This window comes from Xenopus laevis, chromosome 1S (genome assembly GCF_017654675.1).
Source record: "Xenopus laevis strain J_2021 chromosome 1S, Xenopus_laevis_v10.1, whole genome shotgun sequence".
Taxonomy (NCBI): domain Eukaryota; kingdom Metazoa; phylum Chordata; class Amphibia; order Anura; family Pipidae; genus Xenopus; species Xenopus laevis.
Window position 1 is genome coordinate 55,680,335 of NC_054372.1, and position 25,253 is coordinate 55,705,587.

The 25,253-nt window shown below is 34.8% G+C and overlaps 1 protein-coding gene across 7 annotated transcripts in view; it reads right to left on the minus strand.

Annotated features, from left to right (window-relative positions):
• The window catches only part of LOC108706699 (collagen alpha-1(XXV) chain), a 265,983-nt gene that overhangs the window by 48,384 nt on the left and 192,346 nt on the right, over positions 1-25,253 (minus strand). For all 7 annotated transcript variants that reach the window (XM_018243341.2, XM_018243342.2, XM_018243344.2 and 4 more), the window contains exons 10-17: positions 21,129-21,155; positions 18,637-18,681; positions 14,285-14,338; positions 13,673-13,699; positions 10,556-10,600; positions 8,180-8,212; positions 7,944-7,979; positions 5,135-5,179 (exon numbers count right to left, since the gene is read on the minus strand). In XM_018243341.2, coding sequence (XP_018098830.1) covers positions 5,135-5,179; positions 7,944-7,979; positions 8,180-8,212; positions 10,556-10,600; positions 13,673-13,699; positions 14,285-14,338; positions 18,637-18,681; positions 21,129-21,155 — 312 coding nt within the window. The remainder of the gene's footprint in view (positions 1-5,134; positions 5,180-7,943; positions 7,980-8,179; positions 8,213-10,555; positions 10,601-13,672; positions 13,700-14,284; positions 14,339-18,636; positions 18,682-21,128; positions 21,156-25,253) is intronic.

Consider the following 25,253-nt stretch of genomic DNA (forward strand, 5'->3'; position numbering starts at 1 on the left):
TTCGCCTCAGGCGAATAAATTCTTGAAACTGCAGCGAAGATTCACCAGCGAAAATTCGCGTCAAAAAACGGACGCCGGCGTCAAAAAATGCTGATTCATGAATTTTTTGCCGTTTCGCGAATTTCGTGGGAAACTTGCAAATCTTTTGGTGAAGCGAAATGCCCCAAATTCTCCCATCACTACATATAGCAACCAGTAAAGTGTACAATAAATAATAACTGCGGTATGCTATAAGATAGTTAACCTTTTGCAAGCATTGGGTCTTTAATTACATTACCCCATATTTAGAATGTAACTTTAAAAATCTTTTCTAGGTTACTGTCACTGTAGACATTCAATTGACAGCTAAGCTGTTGTTTCCATTTTAGAGACGCCAGAAAGGGGACAACAGATGGGGTAGGACAACAAATTAAACTTTGAGGTGAAGGGCCAGCAGAAAGATAGTAATTTAATGCTCTGCAAACAACCTTACAGGTCTGAATTCCATAAGCCAGATTCAGGTAGAAAGTTATTTTAAGTGACACGTGGATATAAACACGAAAACTGCCCACACAAATTCCCATACAACAGGTAGCAACATTATGTTAATTTAATAAAAGTAAATTAGCCTGAGGTAATCACTTAGATTGCCATATCATATTTCAAGTCAGTCATAACAATAATGCACCTACTGTAATATATATATATGTAACAAATAAATATATAGTTATATTTTACAAACCTATGCTAGTAGTATACTAATTATTCAAACACTATGTACACCAATATAATCTGCAACTAAATGCAGACACCAATGCATAACTGGGTCAATGGTCAAAGTGCAATCCACATGTGAGGAAGTGTCCAAAAAGAAGGAAAGATCTGCACCTTGCATATAAAAAATTAATCGATTTTCATTTTTTTCCCCATAAATCTCCAAAAATTTGTGGTTTTCCTATGTTTCTAAAAAGCTCTAAAAATTCAAGATTTATTTAAGTTTAAAAACCATGAAAAACTTCTAAGGCTAAACTTTGCCAAGCAAAAGTTGCCAAGTTCAAAGGAAGCGGCTCTGATCTGATTGGACCACTTTAAAATAATTCTCACTTTTAGAGGTTTTCTGATTTTTTCCACTAATAATTGTCAGAGGAATTAAAATTTTATAGATGTTTTCAAGGTATTCGTATTTTTTAATATTCTTCATTTTTATATTGGTGGTTTTAGAGTTTGTGAATTTAGTCATGGTTTTAGAAACACCTAAAACCAATAATAATCGACCTCCAATAAATCCATGGTTTTGGATGGTCGCATTGAAAATGGATGGTCCTATGAAGTGCAGATCTCTCTTCTTTTTATATATATATATATATATATATATATATATATATATATATATTTTTTTTTTTTCTTAGTGCTTTTAATATGTTGGTATACAGGTAAGAGTTCAAACATCATACAATTTTACACAAAAAAGTTAGTAGTCTGTAAATGCAAAGCTGTGAAAACTGATCAAGCATAGCACAAAATATTCTATTGAAATGTGAACCTCTGATGAAATAAACCACTAATTACAATCAAGGCAAAAATAAGATTGCATGCATAATTCATTTTATATTTAAAAAATTTTGCTGTTCAAGAGATTACATCTCAGATTTCAGTTAAGTATACAAAGTCTTAAAATTGTTTCCAGTCTGAAAGTTTTATCAGCTTACAGCATGCTTGGAATTAAAGGGCGATCACCTCCTTACACAGACCAGTGAATGGCTACAGTACTTTGGATCACTTGCTTTAGGAAGAAACAGGGCACTAGGGGGAGCTCAAGAAACATTTGCAGTTTGTGCATTGATATAGTCTTACGGCTTAACAATGGCTTGAAGAGCTGAAACTCCACTTCACAGGCATCCAATTAGTAAACTTGTATTATTGCTTCCTATTATTGAAAGGTTATGAAATTGCTATTAGGGGAGGCAAAACTTTTTTTATTCAGGTATTTTATATTACCCCATATAAATAATTTTTGGCCCCAGACACTAGTTACCTGTGCAATCCTAGATTACATATGAAATACATAATCTATGGCATAATGCGGCCTCACCAATGTTTTGTTGCTTAGATCTGATTTCTAGTGATGGGCGAATTTCTCTCAAAAAATTTGCGAATTTCCCCACGAAGTTCGCAAAATGGTGAGAAATTAATGAAACTCGATAATTGATGCCCACGTCTATTTTGACGCCATCATTAAAGTCAATGGGCGTCCGAATAGTGTTGCCGCATAACGATTTTGATGCAAGAGACTTTTCGGACTTGCATCAAAAATTTCTTGACGAAAGTTTCGGGAGTTTCGCAAATTCATTCGCCGGCGGCAAAATGTGGAAATTTACCTCTAATTCACGCCAGCCGAATTCCCTAATTTCCCTAAAATTCTAGAGTATATATAACTAATATCTCAATAAATAGGATTGAGTTGTGTAAGATTTGCTGTGTATACTACATAGCTCTCTAATGTCCACCTGTGATGGACCACTGTACCTTCCTATGTCTGCAGGCTATTTAGAAGTAGAATTTCCATTTAAATTAAAGCCTACACTTTGGCTGACAGCCAATATGCCAGCTTCTTATCTTACATAAAACATAAAATATTCAGAGAAATGTTGTTTGGTGAAAACAACAAGACAAGCCCTTATGTATGTAAAGAAACCAAAAGATAAATAGCACAGTATATATAGTATATATATAGGTTCTCCAGCTGCCAATGAATCCTTATCAAATACAAAACCATAATTGCAGAAGCTGCAGAGTAACCATCACAATATAAGGAGATTCCATTAAGAGAAAATGTGCACAGAGAAAAAGAAAAAAAAATCTGAAAATGATTGCTTCTATTTTCTATCTATATTTAAATGTATACAGACAATAGCCTAAAATGTCACTTTTTAATGCAAAAGTCATGTATTAAATTTCCCTCAATGTGTCTGAATAGGAAGTATTATCTTTTTTCTGGACGCTCAGTAAAGAAATGTCATGCCATTAATAGCAAGAGAAACAAGGGAAATCATTTAATAATCATAGTGGAAAGCAGAAAATGCTATTTAGCTATAATATTTTTCATTTGGTCAATCAGTCAAGACTGGTAAAAATTGCCATCTAAACTGCTTGTCATTTAGGGGGCCCATTTACTATTTACTAAATAATTTTGACGCACGACAATTTTTTCGCAGTTTTGTGAAACGCAGAAATTCTTTGAAAATCCATGGCTGACGAATTTATTCACCCATCACTAGTGAATAGGTAGATCCTATTGAAATCTTACTAAATTATACTAAGCCTAAAACTGCATATTCTTATTTCATGTAAAGCTTTTGATTCCTAAAACTTTGGATCTGACGGACGCCCCTCCACAAAACAATGGTGCTGCCTAGCTACCAATCTAGTTAAGACATTTGGACAATAAATATTAACTTTGCTTCAGACTACTGCTAACTGAAGTTGTTGGACCTGGTTCCCATGTCTTCTATTAAATGCAACATAACATTCAGATATTTTAGCTAAATTAAATCGGTTGTAAACATAGACCTTAAAGGGCATGTAAAGGCAAAAAAATAAAATCCCATTTTTACTTTATTTAATGAAAAAGAAACCTATGTTTAATTAAAAAATGTGTGCTGTTTTTATGAGAAACCTGACTGTATGCAGAGAAATTCTCCCTTCATTTACTGCTGTGGATAGGAATTGCCAGATGGTCCCTAACTGCTCTGCAGGAAAACTATCATACTTATGTACAGCAGGGGGAGCCCCGCCATACTTCCCAGCCATGCAGAACTCAAGCAGCTTTGTTTGTTTCCCTGTAGAGCAGTCGGCGACTTTGTAGGGATTTGTATTGGATTTTATTTTTGCCTGTACATCCCCTTTACTGTTTCCAACTCCAGCTGCAGGGACAAAGATCATGGAGCCGGATTTTAACAGATAAACTGGGGTTCTGTTTGGAGGATTATTTTGCTGCAGTCACTGGTTCTACAGAGTTGGAGAAAGTTTGTATTAAACAATACAAAAGCTATAAAATCCACATTAGATTACATGACAACACAGGACCCAGTGCAGTCTGCATATTCTGATTATTAATCAGTCTTGCTGTATTGGCTTCTGGCAGATATTATTTGACTTGTGTTGTTTTGATAATTTATGACGATCCCTAAGATTAACCTCCCAACTGAAGCCCAGACCACACTGTGCATGTGCGTAGTCTTGGTCTTGCAGAGATGTTTAACAAAGTTACAAGATGGTGACACCCTGTGGCCAACTTTGAAAGCATAAATAATTGTTTTATTAGGTTTGTGGTGCAGTAAGTTCATGTTTAGTATACAATATACAGCATTTCTAGCCTTATTCTATTTTAGACTTTACTTCCCATTTAATGCATTGTTTCTATAACCCCCCCCCCCCCCCCCCCCCGTTCTTTGCCCCTTAGCTGATTACATTCCATATACGGCTAACATATTAACTTTACTTCAGTACTTCATTGCAATATATCATAATTGTCTCTCAAGGACTCTTGACAATAAAACAATGATATACAAAACAGATCACCATGCTGTTTGATAAAGGTCTCTTCTAATTGAAGTGCAAAATTCTTTAGTGCAGTTAAAACAGGGCTGCTGATTCACAGATTATTTTTTCCCATTAACCCCTTTCAAAGAAGCCAAGTGAAACAGTTTTAAAAAACAGACCTACGCATATGATGATCCCTAAGAAACATTGATGCAGAATACTTTAATGTTAATACACCACCTTCGAATTATTTGACCCATCCTGCTCTGAACTGCAAAACCCACTTCTTGTAGTAATTCATTATAAGGTTTATATTTTACAGACCCTAGATTATGACTGTAAAACATTATTTGTTATTTATTATCCCCAGCCCCAAATGGCACAATGAAACCCCATTATAAGCCAGGTTTGCAAGCTGGACACTTTTAAAATGAAAAATAAAGCAAAAAAATTACTGCCATAAATTACATTTGCTGAACTACTGTGCTAAGGGGTGAAAACAAGTTGGGAGTCTACTGACGGGCAGTCCAATTGTATATAATAACACTCTAAAAGAGTGAAATTTCAAATGCTGGTTAATAGAGTTCTTTTTTATAGTAACAACAGTATTTACCTTAATCCCCGGAAGTCCAGGAAGCCCAGGAAGCCCTGGTTCACCCTACATAGGAAAATCACATGACAATACAGAAAAAAAATCATTTTGATGGGGGGATCATAAAGCAGAATAAAACAGTAGATTTCTTTACTAGTTAGTGTAAAATACAATGATATATTCTACTTACATGTCACTCTCATTCTAAAATCAATGAGTACATTCTGTTCTACAGCTTAAACAAATCATTGGTTATTAACTGAGAGCGTTTCCCAGCATGTTCTGAGGATACCAGTCCTGTACTTAATACTTTCATTGGAGAGGTCCTGACCTGCTTATTTACTCAAGGAACCAGGCAATGCATAGAGCACTTTGTCTGCTTGTTGACTATTGAAATGATTGAATCTGATTAGAAAAGCATTCAGTCCTTGGTGCATACAAATCTTTATTAAAAAGGCAATGACTTTATGTGGAAGCTACAATATTCCTCTGTAATGGCTCTTATTTTGTCCACCTTTATATATAATATTAAGGTCGACATATATATTTTATCTGGATACCGGTCTCTAGAAACAGCTAACTTTTTTAGGATGTGTAAATATGAAATAGCTTTTAAATGTAAGTCTTTATTTGCATGTTAAATTAGAGTGTGAGTGGTATACATGAATAAAACACATCTATGATTAGCTTATTAGTTATCTATGGTGCAGAAAAGTAACTACACCATAGCTTGGATTCAGCTAAAAGAATTAAGTGAAAACTTATCTTGCTCCCACACAATACTTTCTAGGATATGGTGGAGCTTTGATATTGGTGCATCTGATTGAGGCCCATTATATTGCAACTTTTAGTTAAGTTTTATTTGTAATTAATTGTTTTACCCTGGCACTCTGTATAAGATTGTGGTTGAAAGACATCATTCCATCCTACACCATGATAAGCGATGAGTGCCTGCTCATTCACTTACATTCTCATACATGGTTGTGTTTCATTAAATTCATTAAACCAGTAAAACTGCTCAGAGTACACTACTTAGTATCTGTCATGGGCAACCACATATGAGTTTCTTTAGTTTCTGATAATAACCATGTATTTTTAAAAACAAATAATAATGAAAACAGCAAAGCCCTATAGCCAGAATCCGACACGGAACCAAAAAACCCTGTAATTAATTATCAATTTTCTTTTTACACTTATTAATTATTTATTCTCAAGAATTTTTAGAGCGCCACCATATTGCGCAGGGCTGTTATTAATAAATAATAACTTCCTTACTTTTCTTGCAGTATTTTAATGTGTTATATGTTGTTTAGAAGGAATGAATGGGTTTCACATACTTAGGAGATTTTGCCATTATAAATATTAGTATAGAATTAAATATTTTATACATAATTTGGTCTTTCCCACACAGTTTAAGTCAAGGGAAGCTTTGATGCTCAAACAAAACTACAACCTCACTCCACCAGCTGAGCTGGCATAAAGAAGGCAGTAGCTGTATTTTTACCCAAAGAAGAATGAAGACAATATTCTTCTTGAAAAGAAACATGCTCATCTCTTCCACTTTGTAATATAAGATTACTACAACTTGTGTTGGGTCTTCAAACCACAGATACAGTACATTTATCTTATGGTGACAGTATATGCCTTTCAGCTATATTATAATTATTATTATAAATTCTTTCACTGATCTTTTGTTAACCAGAAGGAAGCAGATAGAAGTCCAAGGGGTATATTTTCCAAGAGTGAAATTAGAGATAGCCACTGTCCTCTGGAGTAAAATTCCACCACTCTGTATTCATTTCTATGGGATTTTTAAAACAGTATTAATCAATGGGTGAAAGTGAAAGTTCATCCTTTGATAAATATGCCTTTCAAAATCTCATAGAAATTGATAGAGAGTGGTGGAATTTCACTTTAGCAGACTGTGGCGATTATTAACTTCACTCTTAAGAATTATCAGTAAAGCCATACACAAAAAAGTGTGGAAATGTGGAAACCAAAATAAATGCATTTCGGTGTCATTATTAGTGATGGGCGAATTTGGGGCGTTCCGCGAAAAATTTGCTATTTTCCTGTGAAATTCGGAAAAATGGCGTAAAATTCGCGAAACGGCGCTGGCATCTCGTTTTGATGCTGTCGTCTGTTTTTGATGCCGGTGTCTATTTTTTTTGGACGCCGGTGAATTTTCGCGGCGAATCGCGGGAATTGGCCACAAATTCGCACCTGCCAAATAAATTCGCCCATCACTAGTCATTACCTCATTAATTTTCAAAATGAATAAGTTATCCTGCTTTATCCTCAAAATCACTTCCTTTGTGTCAATATATATCTTCTTTAGCAAAGAATTATATATTCTGCAAGCATAGTTCTTCGATTCTGCATCTATTATGAAACGAATGCATTAATGAAATCCAGTATTCTATTTTGTCTTACATGTTTTAGAACATGTTGTTGTGAACATTGGTCTCAGAATCCTTATCCAGATATTGAACTTTACTAAATAAAGAGGAGATGTCTATTTTTTTTATTCTCTTTTGTGCAGTGAGTTTGTGCCGGAGGGAGAAGCTTGAAAATAGATATATTAGTAAAAGAGATGCATTTGAAGTTAAACCATGCAAGTTACAATTCAAGTGCCAGTGCAGGTAGCAAACGTTGATTATATTTCCAGTAGAATACAAGATAACAGTTATATCTTACAAATATAAGATGTTTAAATGTATAAATGCCCTTAGAAGTTATTGTTTGTTCATGACTTCATTTTGCTGTTTGCTTATTAGCTAATATTTCAGTATGGGGAGGAAAATGCCTTGCATCTTGCTGTTATTGTTACCTTCTGCCCAGAACGTCCAGGTTCTCCAGGCTCACCCTATATCAAAAAAGAAAATGAAAAAAAAGTCATAAATCACCAGATTGTATGGATTGGAAACAAAACTGGAATATGTACTCAATGCACTGGGCCATTTAGATTAATTGAAGTAATGGTTGTTTTCTACCTAATAAACCCCACAACAAAATGTATGCTTAAATTGATTAGGGTACTCAAAGTTTTGAAACCACACATTGTACCTTTATTCCCGCAGCAGAAGATCCAGGATCCCCCTGAAAAAAAATGAGCTGGAGTTACTTTTGAAAAACAAATATTAAATCCATATTCTGCATGCCTTTATTGCAGTTGATTGCATTATCCAGCTAACACTGGTTTCTGTGTGCTCCACACTCTGTGTATGCAATGATCAGGTTCTAATGGGTAATTACTAGTGAAGAGCGAATTTCTTCACCATGTAAGATTTTGTGGCCAATTTCTGAGTTTCACTGTTGGCGAAAAGTTTTGCGGAATGGCGCCAAAAATATGGCACATTGTCATTTTTACGTGCTCCGAAAAATACATGCAACAAAAAATGTTGCACATGCATCAAAATTGTCAATCGGTAGACAAAAAAATTGCCCATAGACTCTAATATGTTTTGCTACAAAAATATCGCCCATATGTTTTCTGAATTTTTCTTCGTTTCACAAATTTTCTTGTTGTTTCATGAATTTTTTAGCGAAACGGGACAGACTGCTCATCACTAGTAATTACCCTGAACACAATAGATCAGGTGGGGCTTTGTTTAGACAGCAGATAAAAGATGAATCTGATCATTTTTATTTTGGTGTTTCTGGTCTTGTAGAAGTTATTTGTAAGGATCACACAACTAATTTGAGACTTATACTGACTAATACCACTGCCCAAAACTCCATAGTTGCAAAATAAACTAAAGTGATTATAGCTTTCTTCAGTACTAGTTTTAATAGGCTAAATAAATCTGCTACTTTTGCATTAAATGAGCAGATTTCCAGTGTAGCTTAATGGGGAGGTCTGATTTAATATTTTGGAGACTGGACTCGAATGGAGATATCTACAGTAAAGACTTATTTATCCAGTGATATCCAGTGTACTGCACTCCACATCAAGCTAATGGGCCATTCCCAGCATATGTGATGAGTTGTTAAATACAGTGAAACCTTAATTTTACATTCCCTGATTTTAAGTTTTCCCTCATTTTACATTTGTTGTTTTGTGGTCCCTCTTATATATTATGCACAACACATTACCCTGATTCTATATTTTCCTGGATTTTACACCATTTTTTTCTGGTCCCCTAAAACATAAAATGGGGGTTCTATTATAATAGCAAAAGGAGTACACTGAAGGGTAACTTATACTCCAAATATGTTGAGGTTCCCCTTTTACATTTGATTTTTGTGCTGCTGTGGTTGTACAAAGTCCTGCTATTGCTGATTAAATCATAGTATTTTATGACACTGCATATCAATACTCCTGCAGGGAAGGAGCCTTAACTTGTGGAAGGTCCTTCCTCTTGAATACTAGATCAGTTAAAAAATAAATGTTGAATGCGATCTTGTACTAATGATGACATTTTTTAGATCCTTATTTATGCCATATCATTTTCTACTTGTTGCAAGAAAAACATATTTAGTCTGAATGACATCTTGGGAAAAAAAATAAATCCAGATTTATATGCATTGTGCTTACATATACTCACGGATATATTTAATTAACGCCCACTTTAGGTTTTTGGGTTCCTGGAGTGGAGCATGTTGAGGCAGATCTGTTTTCTGCCATTTTTTACAATATAATATTATACAATATAAGAGGAGTAGCTTTATAGAACCTCATAGTACTGCATGATGCTCTGTCCAAGTGAAATAATCTAGTGTGCCTGCATGGGTTTCACATAAGCATTTTACTTGCATCCAAAGGACTCTGTGTATGAACATACACAGAGTGGGGTACCAGGAGCATAGCACAATCACACTAAGGCAATGACACACAAGCACACATAATCACACATCCCTAGGAGGTAGAGGTCTATTGCCCTAATATAGAGAGATAAAAGCTAAATGGTAACTAAAGGGAAGTTCAACCTAATTATGTTGTATGGCTCTCTTTTTGTAGTGCAGATGTTTCTCAGCCTGTTATTTTTTGAATGTACAAGTCTTAGCACCAGTTTCCCTTTTATTTGGTTGAAATGTTGATAAAAGGTAATTGGAAAATAACTGTGCCTGACTTGCTTGCTAAAGTTAAGAACAAAGGGAAATGTTATGATTAAGTATCCCCTGCCATCCAAAGCTAAATAAGAGAGAGTGAGAACAGAAGTGATACTCAAGCTGTTGAAGTGGTAAGTTTATCTTAGGAAAGTGAGATGGTTACTGTGAAACTGTTAACAGCAGGGATGTTTTACTGATATTTAAAAATAACATTATAACTCAATTTAATGAGTATTTAAAGTGTGCCATTTTTAAAAGAGAAACCTAAGACAACCTGATACAATTCTATGGGTAAAATGCCTAGCTGACATTAAACCTTTATAGAAATGTTTTTTTTTATTCTGGGTGCCTTGTTATAGAATGAATGTGTTTACTTTTTTTGTGCTTTACCTTAGCTCCCGTTTCCCCTGTAGGGCCGCTTTCTCCGGGATCACCCTGAGTAAATAAAAGAAAACATTATATTTTAGTATAATATGATATGATATAATAATACAATACCTAGCTATTTATTTACATAACCCATGCATTTGTGTTCCAGACTTGGACCCTCAAACCGTTCCAGAGCAACAGACCTAAGATTGAAATATAGAAAGAAGAAATGGCTGATGGAACTGTAAATGCCAGGATAGTGCCCAATATGTATTGGAGCAACTAGAAGATAAGATTGTCTCTGGTGAAGCCTTAGGGGTTTTTTTTATCAAAGTCCGAATTTATCTCGATATTTTCTGAAAAAAAACTACGACTAAATCCGCACAGGTTTTTTTTTTTTTACTTATTTACTGTATTAATACAAAAAAAAGAATCTGAAAAAATACAACTTCGAATTTTTCAGAATTTCCCACTGAAAGCTCAGATTTTTTTCGGATTTTTGCCTGAAAACCCTGAAAACGTAGACTTATTGCACAAAACCCAGCACAGATCAAACATCTTTGGGACTTCTCCTATTGACTCATAAGCAACCTTGACAGATCTGAGATGCCGGATTTTTGGATTCAGACTTTTTCCATCCTCGGAGGATAATAAATTCCGAAAAAGTTGTGATTTTTTTTTTTCATTAAAAATTTGGATTCTATACTAAAAAAAAACACAATTTTTTTCTGGTTTATTGCATTCAGAGTTTAGTCAATAACCCCCAAAAAGTACCATCCTATTTCAAGAACAATGCACCACACATTCACTGGAGTGGCAATTTGTTAGGCACCCACTACACTTGACTAAAACTAAACCCTGGGCTACACTCCTCTTTTCTGGTTTTGGATACTTTCCATGATATCAGGGCCATCTGCTTTGATCTATGCAGGTATGTTGTGCACATGCCATGGATTACATGGGAAGTCCCAGTCTGAGGCTGAGAGGTTTATAGAGAAAATTAGCATTTGCCTGAGGTCCCAGATTATTCATTAGAGTTGCTGAATGCTGCCTAACAAATAGGTACTCCTCGATTAAAGTCCTGACCATTGCTAGTCACTAATGCTGTTCTAATGTTTTTTTACAGTAGTTTTAGAAACTACTGTGGTAGTTATCTTATTTTTTTGCAGTTGATCTAAAAATAATGTTATAAAATATACACTGCAAATCTAACCATCTATGAAATAAATACAATCCAGTGTACTAATATTGGTGATAGTGATGGGCAAATTTATTCGCCAGGCGCGAATTCGCGTGATTCACCGCCGGCGAATAAATTTGCAAAACAGGCGCAAAAATTCGCCTTCAAAAATTCGCTAGTGTCCAAAAGAAATGGACGACGGCATCCGTTTTTTTGGAAGCCGGGTTAAAAAAAATGGACATCGGCATCAAAAATGGACGCCGGTGCCGTTTCGTGAATTTTTCGCCGTTTAGCGGGAAATTCGCAAATTATTCATAGAAGCGAAACACCACAGATTCGCCCATCACTAATTGGTGAGATTGTTCCAGGACTGTGGTTGCATGTATTTACCACATTATGTAACTAATATAAAGGTCACAGCAGTAACCATTTGCTTCCTTTATGATCTCAATGGAATGGAATGATTGAAATTATATTTTTTGAAAGAGATTACTAGGAATTTTAAAATCATTAAGGTTTCAAAAACATATTGATACCTACACTGACTTGAGCAAGATACATACAATAAGGGTATGCAATCACACAGATAATGCTGGACTGCAGTTCTTTGGAGCCCTACGAATTAGGATTAGAAACAGTGTATTTCCCCATTAACAGGAGAATGTAATAAAAGTCAGAACAATTTGCACCGATAAGAATAAAAACGCAAATCGTACTTTTGAAATGGGTATAGCTCACATCAACGATACAATGGATCGGTTTACGAAGACTTGGGACATATGGATACTGAGAGGCTTGGCCAATTCCACCCCACAGGGTCTCCACCCTCCACCTGCCCCTTAATCAGGAGAAGCTTTGGGTTGAACATGTTGCCTTTGTCTTTTGACTATATACTCATTACGATATCCTTGTCTCTGTACGTGCTTTTACTCTGCTGTTGGTTGACTGAATGTGATAACTGTCATATGGATGTATAACTTATGTGCAGCAAATAAAAATTAAGTTACAAAAAAAAAATCCACATCTTGTTTCTTAAACTGCTATTACATTGTGAATTTTAATTGCGCATTGCGAATTTTAATTGCGCACTCTTAAGAAGTGCTTGAAGGTGTCGTAATCTTTTGGAGCAAACATAACGACTTTTTCAGTAAGATGTTTTATTATATTGACTGCACATTGGTGCAAACTAAGAAATTCGCAAACTGTCTTCCACTGTCGGAAGTGGTCACTAAACAGTTTCCGGGTTCGCATTAAATTCACGCAAAGGCATAACTTTTCACATTGCGAATAGTTTTTCCGTTACCGACTTTTATTACATTCACCTGTATGTCTAACACAATAATTTGACCTCCCCAACCTAAAGCATAACAATACTATATATTTTATAATAAAAGTAAGAATTGTGTTTAACAGAATTACAGAAAGACCATCTCCCATAATAGACTCCTTATTATACAAATAATACAAATTTTTAAAAATGATTTCCTTTTTCTCTGTAATAATAAAACAGTACCTTGTACTTTATCAAAACTAAGATATAATGAATCCTAACTGGAGGCAAAACTTGTTTATTGTGTTTACTTAATGTTTACATATTTTTCCAACTGTTTCATGTCAGGTGTGAAATAAAGCAAAATTGGGATTTTCCACCAAAGCTAACAAAGGTCCAATCACACAGCAATATTACTAGCTGACTATCCAACCATTGCTCTGTTTGGGGGAGACAGTTTAAAAAGACTCAGTGGGATCACAAGGAAATTGGCTTACATGCACAGATCTTGAGGTACAGCCAAATTTTAAATTCCGTTGACTCAAAACATTCACAGTCCCATAGAACTGAGGGCATGATTTGCCAGATTGTTAAATCTTTGACCATAGTTTTAGAAATAAAACAAAATGTAGTGCTGGAAATGCAATTTTACTGTATCTAATGAAATTATAATAACAAAATATCATACCGTATCTCCTTGTTCACCTGGATCTCCCTAATCATAAGAGATTAACAACAGAAAATAAACAAATTTAATAGTAACAAAGAACAAAGCGGTTGGCAAATACTAAGTACTCTATTGTGCTGGAGTACAGTTGGCTGTGAATGGTTACAGAAGATTTCTCCAACTTTCTCACAAAATACAGTTGAAACGTGTTTGTGTTTTTGTTTGTGCATAGTAGGAGCCTTGTCAGCGAATGTAATAATAGTCATAAATTTAAAACATACTGTATAAATAAGAACACAAATTTCCCTTTACCAATGTAATACTTTTTATTAGTTATTTCACTGTAAAATTTAATTGTACATAATGCATTTTAAGACCTGCTTAGGTGGCACATTTTCTATTTTCCTTTTCATTTTAAGAGGTTTTTTTTTAAAGAAAGAATTAAATGCACTGTGCCCTGGTGTAAAATATAAATCTTTTATAGCATCTATTTTCCATTGGTGGATGGGTAAATGACGTTTTCATACCTACTAAAATTGTGCATCTGCAAATGTAAGCATAAGACTAACCTAAAATTAATTCCATTTACTATGAATTCTCTATCCTATTTTACTTTATATGGAGGAATCTAACCTTCATTCCAGGTTTTCCATCAATACCAGGTGCTCCAATAACTCCTTGCTCTCCCTGAAATAACAAACAGAAAACAGCAGTTACACATTTATATTTGATAAATTATGACACAATTACAACTCTGTAAGTATCCACCCCCCCAAAAAAATAGTACACCAAAACTACATTCTCATCTGCCATGCAACAAAAAACCTTTAAAAAACTATTTTAATTCCTGCTTTGCTTTTTTCTCATATTGTTTTCAAAACTAATTTAATTCTATTTTATGGTGCCTATGAATGTCAGATTAATATAGACAGAACAGAGAGGTCCTTTTTACATATAAACTAAATGTAATTTCAAATCATGGATTATAAATTATGGAATCTTGCTAGTGAGCCTTAATATGTTAAGATTTACGGCTGAAATGAATTAGCAAAGGTTAATAAGTTGTTGTAAATATATATATATTAAGCTGTATATTTCTATAAAGAACACTTTCTGTTTTAATTTGGTGCACTAGGGAGCCTATTTCAGACATAGAATTACTTAGATATGAGCCACCTGCAAAGAATTTAAAGGGAAGACTTCTAATCATTTTACCTGTTTCCAGATTAGCACAGACTGTTGTTTTATGCAGTTTTTAACTTATAACAGAGTTAACAAGGAACAACCTGTCATTGAAAAAATGACCTCAGTGTGTTACATATTTTTATAACTATAATTTATTTTCCTAATATTTCCTGAGGATAGTTTAAATGTTCATATCCATTGGTAAGCCATAAAAAATAGAGAAAGCATTGATTCCTTTGTTGAGCATCATTTTGGAAGAAATATGCTCTGCATTTATAATGTTTATGTCACTTAACTGGACTAAACATGATGCATATGTGTTTTAGATGATCAATTAAGCAAGTGTTGACATTGTCCTTTTGAATGAGAGAGAATGCATTCAACTCTTGTCTCCAAATCTATCTTACATTTATCCCAAGGAGGGAGCTAAACTTCTGTAAATAGTATTTGGTTGGACATATGACTATGACGATTTTCATTCATCCGGGTCATGGTATATCTAGTATAGGTAAATTTAAAACAACTGGACTTGCTGAGTAATCAATGAAGACCGCTGGTTTGAACGAGGCGTGAAAGAGGCGATTCATGTCAAGGTGGAGAGACCATCCCTAAACAGAGGCGGGGGCCTTCGACTGTTCTAAAATCTGTACCCCGGCGGTTTCAGAACACTTCACACATCCATTCATGCAACTCTCACAAGTAACACCTCTTTCAAGGAGTTGCATGACACATTGGATAATCCTATTACAGTAACTACACAGAATCAACACCTCTGTGAATTTCTTCAGATGTCACCTCTTTGAAGAGTTACAATGTGCCATTGTAAATGGATTAGTGGAAGAGTTTATATGACGAGAACTTCCCACACCAGTCAGTTGAACTGAAGAAGCTGCTCGGATGAGTAGTGAAATGTCTTCATTGATTACTCAGCAAGTCCAGTTGTTTTAAATTTACCTATACTAGATATTTGGTTGGACACAGTTTTCCATGTATTTTTGTTCTTGCATTTGTAAATTAGCCCTTGGCTTTTTTAAAGAATAGCTAAGTGGTGTCCCAGTAGTGTGGTTTAGTTCTGTGTTCATTCTTTATGAATCATTCAGGCCAGCACGTCTCTTTGAAGCTTAGTGATACCTATGCAGCAAGCAAGCCTAAATCTGACCCTGCTCACAGATATTCTGCTCCTGGAGTGGAATGCTAAAAGCAGTATCTGAGACTGATTCCAACTCCTTCCCCACATTTTCTATTGCTGGTTTCAAAGGAGAAATGAATCTTTTCCTTTCCCTATCTTAAATTCACAAAGCAAGGATTTACACTTGCTGAGAGGAAATTGCAAGGTTCATTTGTCAGTTTTAGTTCTTCCTCTTCTCTCTGAAATACTATAACAATGATGTATACATGTAAGCCACTGTTAATGTGGTCAGTGGGCTTTACAGAGCAAACTTAGTGAAGAATTACACAGCCACAATGCTATGGCACCAATGACATTTTTAATAAAACGCAATAAAGAAAACATGGATCAAATGTGAGTTTTTTAATACTGTATATATCCTTCATTAGGTTGTGCTCTAATGCAGAATTCAGCTGTGCTCATTATTCAGTCCATGCTTTCTTTGTCTTAAAGCCAGGTCAAACAGAACGAGAGTGTAAGGAAGCATTTCTGACAAATGCTTCTCAACATTTACTTCTAATGGATTCTTTCCTACCTTTATTGTTTACATTACTCATGGAAACATAATACCTTAAACTTTTTGTACGTTGTGTGGTATTAAGGGGTTTGCAGGGAATAATGCTTTAATGTGTTTCACCTACCCATTTATAGAGGAGCTCGCTATACAAGTCTCATGGTATCAATCAAAAATGGCAGCAGTGAGAATTTTGACCGAATACAGCTAGCACAATATTAGAGAGTGTATTATTACTTTTATTGTCTTACTAATCTACACTCCTTTTACAATGAATAAAGATGATATATTGTGGCTCGCAACACAATTAACTTCTATTCATCTAAAAACTGTTGGTGTTTTACAAAATTTTCTGTAAAAAGTGACAAAAAGCACTTGGATTTCAATAATTAATTTTAAAATTGTAATGTGATGGGTTCTCTATCTGATTCTCTGTCTGATTTGCTTTAAATCAACCTGGAAAAATATACATTAAAAAAAAAAGCATTTTCTCTTTTTTTACTGCTATGGAGCCCATTTATTAAAACTTTTTTTTCATAATTCACGAAGTATGTATAATTGAGAATATTCTTCAGAAGCAGGAATAGTCAGTATTTGTTAAAGAAAAACACCTGAGAAAATTTGCTCAGCAGAAAAAACTCAGCAAGTAAAAGTTGTCGAGGTTCAATAGAATTAAATGGGAATAATTTGGCTTGTCACATGCTGCGGACATCCTGGTTTTCAGAAGGGCTGCCTGGGTCAAAAGTACCTTTTTCCAAATCAGAAAAACCGGGCAGGATTCCTCTAGATTGATGTGGCAATTGACCAATAGCTGATCGCCAGGTCATAGCCCGTCCCATGATCTCATTCAATCTGTCCCTAGACTTCACTGCTCTGCCATTTGGCAGCGCAGTGGCGTGGGGCGCTGCCACAGTGGGGGTGTCCAGAGGGGGCCCTGGACAGCAGCCCCGATGGGCCCCGGGTCCCCCAGCCCGACCCTGGGTGGCAACCATAAAATAATCTATAACAACTTTTTTTATTTTCCAAGTTGATTACAATATTCAATTTTTTAGCCTTCTACTTACATTAGCGGTGTTCAGAAAACTTTTGTCATGAGAGCAATAAAAATATCTGTGAATTTGGACTGATATACTTAACCTAAGAGTATATTTTCTTAGCTACACGTGACATTCTGGTAGACATTCTGTGGATTATCTTTAGCAGTAGTGCAGCCATATGATTTGCATCTACAACACCACTCAAGGGGAAATTAATGTTTACTCTGGACCTTGCATTCGGCATGTGTTTATTCCTCTGAGGTTAAACAGTAGCCACAGTTTGTGCTGGCTTAATGTTTGTGAACTTACCATACAAAAGCAGATTCTAGCTTTAACTTAGAGATACTTGAAGGACCACAAATATAATTTGCGGTACTATTTTTCTTAACAGTAATAGATAACACGCACATATTATCCATAGTGGTAATGTAATAAAAGTCACCAATGAATAAAAAAAATCCATACATAAGAGTAAAATGTGAATAATGTAATATTTATAATTATACATTTTTCATTAGACAATTTGTTTTGCAAACTTAACTTGCACATAGCCAATACACTGCTACCGACACTAAAGTTCATCGATCGTTCACACAACCTGCATTCAATTTGTGCAAAGGAAAAATTTCTCACGCAAATGACAAATTGTTTGCATTTGACAATTTTTAAATATTCTTTCTTATGAAATGATTTCAAATTGTTTGCACTTTTGTGAAAACTAATTAAAATAAACAAAAACAGTGCTATGCATTAAGAACTTTCACCTACCATACCACAAAGCATGCTGTACTCTACATAGAGATGCAAAGGACCAGTCCTTGACAGGTGCAGATGCAAATCTTGAGGGGAAGGTGCATTGTGGCACTTTGCCCACTTTCATAAAAGAGCCATTAAAGACAACATATCCCAGTACTGCCCATCCAGATTACCAGGACCATAAATGCAGAGCAGTACACTGTGTTTGGTAGCCGTCACATCTGATTGTGTCATATACAATATGCATACAATTGCCTACCAGGAGCATGCACTTTAGAATCTAGGATCAGGCATTGATTTAATGTTTATCCAGTTATCTACTCACCTTTTCACCATCTACTCCAGGAATTCCATTTGCACCAATAGACCCCTAAACATAGACAAAACAAATGGGCACTAAAGTAAGCCTACAAACTTTGAAACAGCCAAATGCATCTATGAAATCATAAGGTCTTTGAAACAGTCAAAAGTCACTATGAAATCCAAAGTTCTAAAAAGAGAAAAGTGAGTATTACAAGTTAAAAAGTGTTTCATGTGAACATTTGGTTTGCAGTCTGTATTCTTGGAGCAAAGTGGGGGTGCAATGAACCAACTTGCTGCTGTGTACTTGATAGGGCATAACAGTCATTTTTACTTTGCCTTTCCTGTAAATGTTACGTTGGTGTGGAAGCTTAACTGAATACATGCACAATGAATTGCAACTCAACATATTATTACTTAAATGTGGGTGATTTTGGAAAGAAATAACTAGTATACTTTAATATTCTTACTCATCTTGTCTGCTTGGATAATCTCAGGTCCAGAATCGGATACAAAAAGCCATGAGATTGTAAGTACAGAGAAACAGCCCCCACCAGCCCAATAATTGATTGTCTATGGCTTCTTGGCATCTTGAAGCAGCCCCTCTGGCGTTTGCCAGAATCCACAAATTGCCAGTCTGGACCTGGATACTCTGATAAACCTTTAAATAAATAACTATTCATAAATATACTAAAGACTTTTTGCTAAATGAAACAGGCAGTGGGTTAAACAATGTAGAGTTTTTTTTCTCTCTGTATAATTAGTTAGAATAAGGCTTTGTGTATTTTGGTTTGAAACCTGAGCAGAGCTATGAAGAGAAGCATTAATAAAATGAAGTGGAATGTTTGGTTAAAGATAGTTTAATAAAAAAGTATGTATTAATGAGAGACTTGGATGTTAGGAAATAAATGTAATATGTATGGAAATGTTATATGTAAGATGCTTGATTACATTTGTTGTAAATTATATAAATAATGCATGTCAATTTATATACTTGTTCAATAAACAAAACCTGATTACAAAAAATAAATAAAATGAAGTGGGGGTTGCAGATGAGACCACCGAGGTAAATAAGGGAGAAAGATATGTTATAGTTGAATGTGGAAGTTGAGGACAGAAGAGCAGAGCAACTAGTCCGCAGCTAGTTCCACCAAAAGATTTGAAATTTCTGGTGAAGAGACTGGGGAAGCCAGCTCTAAACAGTCAAGTATAGAGCAAGCTGACTTGGGGGTTAGACACTGTATATATAAAATGTGTTTTATGCTTGATGCTTTTGGCTTGGCATGTAGTGGTACCAAGAAAGTGGTTAAAGTCTTCTTTGCCTTAAGGCACAAACACAGTATTTCTTAATGTGAAATTAAGGAGTTTTCATCCTAAAGTGATTATACTGACAAATACTTTAGATCAATAAAAGATTGTATACCTTTTTTAAAGGAAAAATATCATTAACACAAATACAGTATGCACCCAAACTGTGGTTGATGCTTAATAACTGCAGGAGTGATTTGGTGTTTTTTGCTTCGTTTTTGACTAGACCTAATAGTTTCCCCTGCTACGTGCAACTCAGTTGCATTGTATGTCAGTAGTACATTGCAAGCTGATGGCATCAGCCAATTAAAGAAGCTAAACTCTGTCAGTGACTTTCAGCAAGAGTTCATTGCTTGCAGCTGGAAAAAATAACCGTTTTTTAAACATTCGCTACAGTTTTTGTAAACTAGCAATGGTTTCCCTTTCATTAACATTTGCAGGAACAGGAATAGACCACTCTGAGGCCAAGAGCTGAGACAGAACATGTTTCAAAGCTTATTTAGTGATTACTGTCAATAATATTTTGGTGTTTATTTCTCTTACATAATAATGATGTAGTTATTCAGTTCCACAAAGCAATTAAATGGTAATAGCTTATAAATATTTGTACAAATATATCTTTAGTACTTATACACTCTGCTGTTTCAAATCACGCACTTAGTACACTGAATTACTTCAGTAAATTCACATTCTAAAAACTTCAGGAACCCATACAAGAAGCTGGTTCTCGTTTCTTTTTTCAGGAAACATTCAAGCAGTTTCTTTTACATCATTTATCAGTAACACCTATGGCCCATTTTATTTTTTGTTTGTTTTCTTCTTTCATCATATGGCACCAATCTGCAGTACATATGCAAGATTACACTTTCAGTTTGAAACTTGGAAACATTATACGTGCTGGAGAAAAAAAAATATCAAGCCTGAGTTGCACATTGTCTCAGTGGAAAACTACAGCAACCTTTTCACCTCAAGTTCAGCAGACAGAGGGAAAACAGTCTGTCGCAAGTCGCGAGTTTTCCATAATAGGGGAAATTAGAAATCTTGTGCTTTCCATTATACAGCAGAATTCTGGAAAAGCACACTCAACAGACTAAACTAAGACTTCGTTGTGGTCTACAGTAGCCATTCCCATGCACCTTCCGTGTTTGCAGCTTGGCTGAAAAAAGAAGTAATTACTTTTGCAGCAGTTTATTTGGTTGAGTGCCATACCTTTTGTCCAGGAGGCCCCATTGGACCCTAAAATAAATAAAAAATAAAACCAAATGTAAATGTAAAACTTAAAATGTAAGCAGGTCTTTCAGTTCACTACATGCATAAAAAACATTTCTGATTTAAATACATTTGTACAAAATGATCTATCGTGAAGCTCATTCCATCTTTTGTGTCTTTTATTTAGTTTTCTAGTGAATAACTGCATAACCCTACTGCCCCCTCTTTTTTTTAGACATAATATCATATATTCTGCCAATTCAAAAGACAAAGAAACAGAAAGGGATAATACCAAACCAATTTGTCATTTGTTACAAAAGAACTAAAAACATTTTTCATTTTTTTTTGGAGTTGTCATACTGTATTTTTGATTTCTTTTATGTCCAAAGGACAAAAAACCCACTGCCAACAATATCTCAAAATGTTCCCCTTTTCCAACACTGCTTTTGTAGTGACTACAATGACAGTTCATTGCAGTAATTTTCTCATGGGTCGGGGTTGGTTGGTTCATTCATTCAGTTATACTCTATAAATTGTTTTAATATAGTTTTTTCAATTCTATTGGATATGAACAGTACAGCATAATGCCCCCTATTTTCATTGCTTCCACGCTAGAATTAAAACAAATGGAAACAACTTAAATGTATTTTCACAGTGCCCATGATATCAGATATCTCAGACTATCATCAGAAAAATATGTTACTAACACATAAAAAGAATGTGTATTGTTTAATTAATTTGTGTTATAAAGTCTGTTTGCCTAGTTGCATAATAACAACATATTTTAATTCATTCCTGCCTAACAAAAAAACAAAGCAGTCCAGCTTATAAGGAGTGATTATTGTCATACAGTAACTAACTGCCCCTTATAATACCACCATAGGTTACATGGGTCAATATATTATAGGAACAATAGTAATTATTGTAATGAGTTTTTTCCCTAAAATGAATTCATAGCATCTTTATACTCCGGGGGTTGCTCTAAAAGCTCTTGTCCTCTCTCAATAGCAACTGATTATTGGTTTCTGCATAAGTAAAGTCAGGTATTTTGGTTTTATTGCTGTGTTTCACCTTACTTTCAAGTAAGTGAATGCATAACATCCTCACTACTTTAAATTCTTTGGACAAGAAAGCAGGATCAAACCTCAACCCAGTCAATTCCCAAGGAGGCAGCTTCTGTTAGCAGGGTTTTCAACCTGAAGGCAGCTGTTTAATTGCAAAGTCAGCTCCCTTTGTACCATATGCCTATTAAGATGATGGTCTCATTTCAAAAGGACACTGGCAAGTAAACAAGGTTCATGCTACAGTATTTAATATTACTTCAACATAAATAACATACATTCTAACCCACTAAAAAACCATGTGGATTTTTTTATTGTTAATGATCTTATCCAATCAGCAGTAGACATTAATTACTTGTGCAATTAAAGTAACTTAATTGTTTTCCCAGATTAAAAGGAACAGTAACACCAAAAAATGGAGGTGTTTAAGGGAATTTCTAAATAATGTAGTCTTACCTTGCACTGGTAAAACTGGTGTATTTGTTTCAGAAACACAACTATAGTTTAGATAAACAAGCTGTTGTGTAGCCATGGGGGCAGCCATTCAAGCACATGATAGACAGTAGATAAGAATCCCATTGTATGCTACAGAGCTTATCTGTTATCTGCTGTGTATCCTGTGCCTTTTCTACTTTTTCAGCTTTGAATGGCTGCCCCCATGACTACACAGCAGTTTGTTTATCTAAACTATAGTTGTGTTTCTGATATAAACACACCAGTTGTACCAGTGCATCACAAAAGTACATTATATTTTCATTACTTTAAAAAACTTTTTTTTTTTTTGGTGTTTCTGTTCCTTTAAAAAAAACATTCTACTGCTTTTTTGTCAAATGGCAGAGGTCCGGTCAAATTTCATTGCAGAAAAAATGGATATGTCTCTTACCAAGTCTGATTTGAGAAACAGTTACAGCAAAATTAATGATCCACTTACTGAATAGTACACGGATTCTATTGTTTTTCTTGCAGTAGCATGGATAGGTATAACTATATGTACAGTATATAGTACTGGCCAGTATAAGAAAGGTTATCAAAACCAGCGCAGTAAATTGTATGCATGTGTACTATTAATACAGTTAGTAGAATTATAATATATATACAGTATATATATATATATATATATATATATATATATATATATATATATATATATATATATATATATATCATAGCATATAATAATGGTATTATTTCTTTAAGACTATTCTCACGTAACAAAGTGCACAAACAGCATCAAAAGCTTAAAAGCTTAATGATATATTCACGTCGTTTAACCACAGTCAATCCATTTTCTGTCTTGTCTAGTAAAAAGGGTATAATTTTGAGGAGCACTGCAGGCAACAAATTATTTACAGCTCAATATAAACTGAACTGAACGATAAAAAGCTGGAGTTGTATACAATTTGTATTATTCCCATGTATCTATTTTGAGAATTGGATGACTGGGACATGAGACCAAAAAAAAAAGTCTTGTAGAAATATGGTTTGCTGATTTAACCAGGAACATTTTTTTGGGGAGGTTAACACAAACATGTAAATAATTAAAGATTGCCATGTCTTTTTCCCTGTGTCTCCTGGAAAGACTTCATAAAAGAAAAAGTGTGGTTAAGGAATGGGTATTCTGGCAATGCATACAAGATAATGTTCTGCCCTTCTATCCAAGCACTTCATCAATTGCAAATTTAGTGGAACACTTGGGAAGTGTCAAGAATTGTCCCTGCCTACCTACAGTATATAATCACCTTGTAACTGACAAGTAGTTAGATCAGTAAGTGCAGCCAATCAAACTAAAATCCCACCCTCAGCAGACCAATAAGGACAGGAATGACTCCAATATATATGGACGAGGATGAATAAGGTTGAAGCAGCTGGTGCTCAGCATTGACAGCATGCAATCAGAATCACAAGGAAGAGTCAACATTTGGGGAATGCACAGAAATCTAATTGCAGCTATGTGTTCCCAACTGGCATGAGATGGTCTTCCACGTCAAAGCCAGTTCACAGGCACGTGAAACACAAATGTATTTGCTAAGGAAAAGGTTATGTGTACAATTGAACCAACTCATGCTCAAAATCTGGGCAGGTTTTGATTAGTGAGTGATAAGGTCTTCCTACTTACCCAGTCCCACAGTAAGATGCCATCAGACTTTTCTAGTATTGTCTAATGCCTTGTAGTTGGATTTGGATTTCTTTGTAAGTTTGAAACAAGGTAGCCCCATTCAACACAGAAAGTTTGTCAATGTGGACCATCTAATTAATGAGTGTTTTTTTTTATAGAATTGTAACAACAGTGAAGTATTGCTATAGACACACAGAACTATGGACTTGTATTTCATGTATATTAGGAAGGAAGAGAAGATCTTGTTAAACACCACAAACAAATACACTTTTTTATATAACTTCCAAATTGTTCTTTTTTTAACAATTGGGGGGTTATTTATTAAACCCCGAGCATGGAAAAAGTCAGAATCCGAAATCTGTCATCTCAAACCTTCCGAGGTTGTATATAAGTCAATGGGAGAGGTCCCTATCCTATATTGGAATTAGCCGGAAAATCCGACTATTTTCGGGCAAAAATTGTGGGATCCGGAAAAATTATCAGAAAAAAATTGCACGATTTTTCCGTGTTTGTCCCTGATGCGATTAAATCGTGCTTTTTTAATAACATATAAAGTACAATTGTGGCTTCTAATTTGGTCAGACTTTTTAAATTAAAATAATCAAAAAATTCGGTATTTTGGTAAATAAGGCCCTTTATGTATATTTATTTATTACATATCATACTGCTATGGCCTCTAATATTTAATCACCCTAGTGTGTAAGAAACTTGATGTTTTTAAACACCCTCTTTTAAAACCATTCTAATAAACTGCTGCAATCAGTCTAAATAACAAGCTCCTAACAATATTAAGGCAGCAGGGGCCTTAAAGCCCCAATGTTTTTGTTAATATTTCATTACTGATATTGGTGCCGTTTTATTACACAATATAATGTGCTTAATTATTTCACCTTACAAAATAGTCACGGTAAGATTACAGATCTTTAATATTCCAACACATGAGCAAAC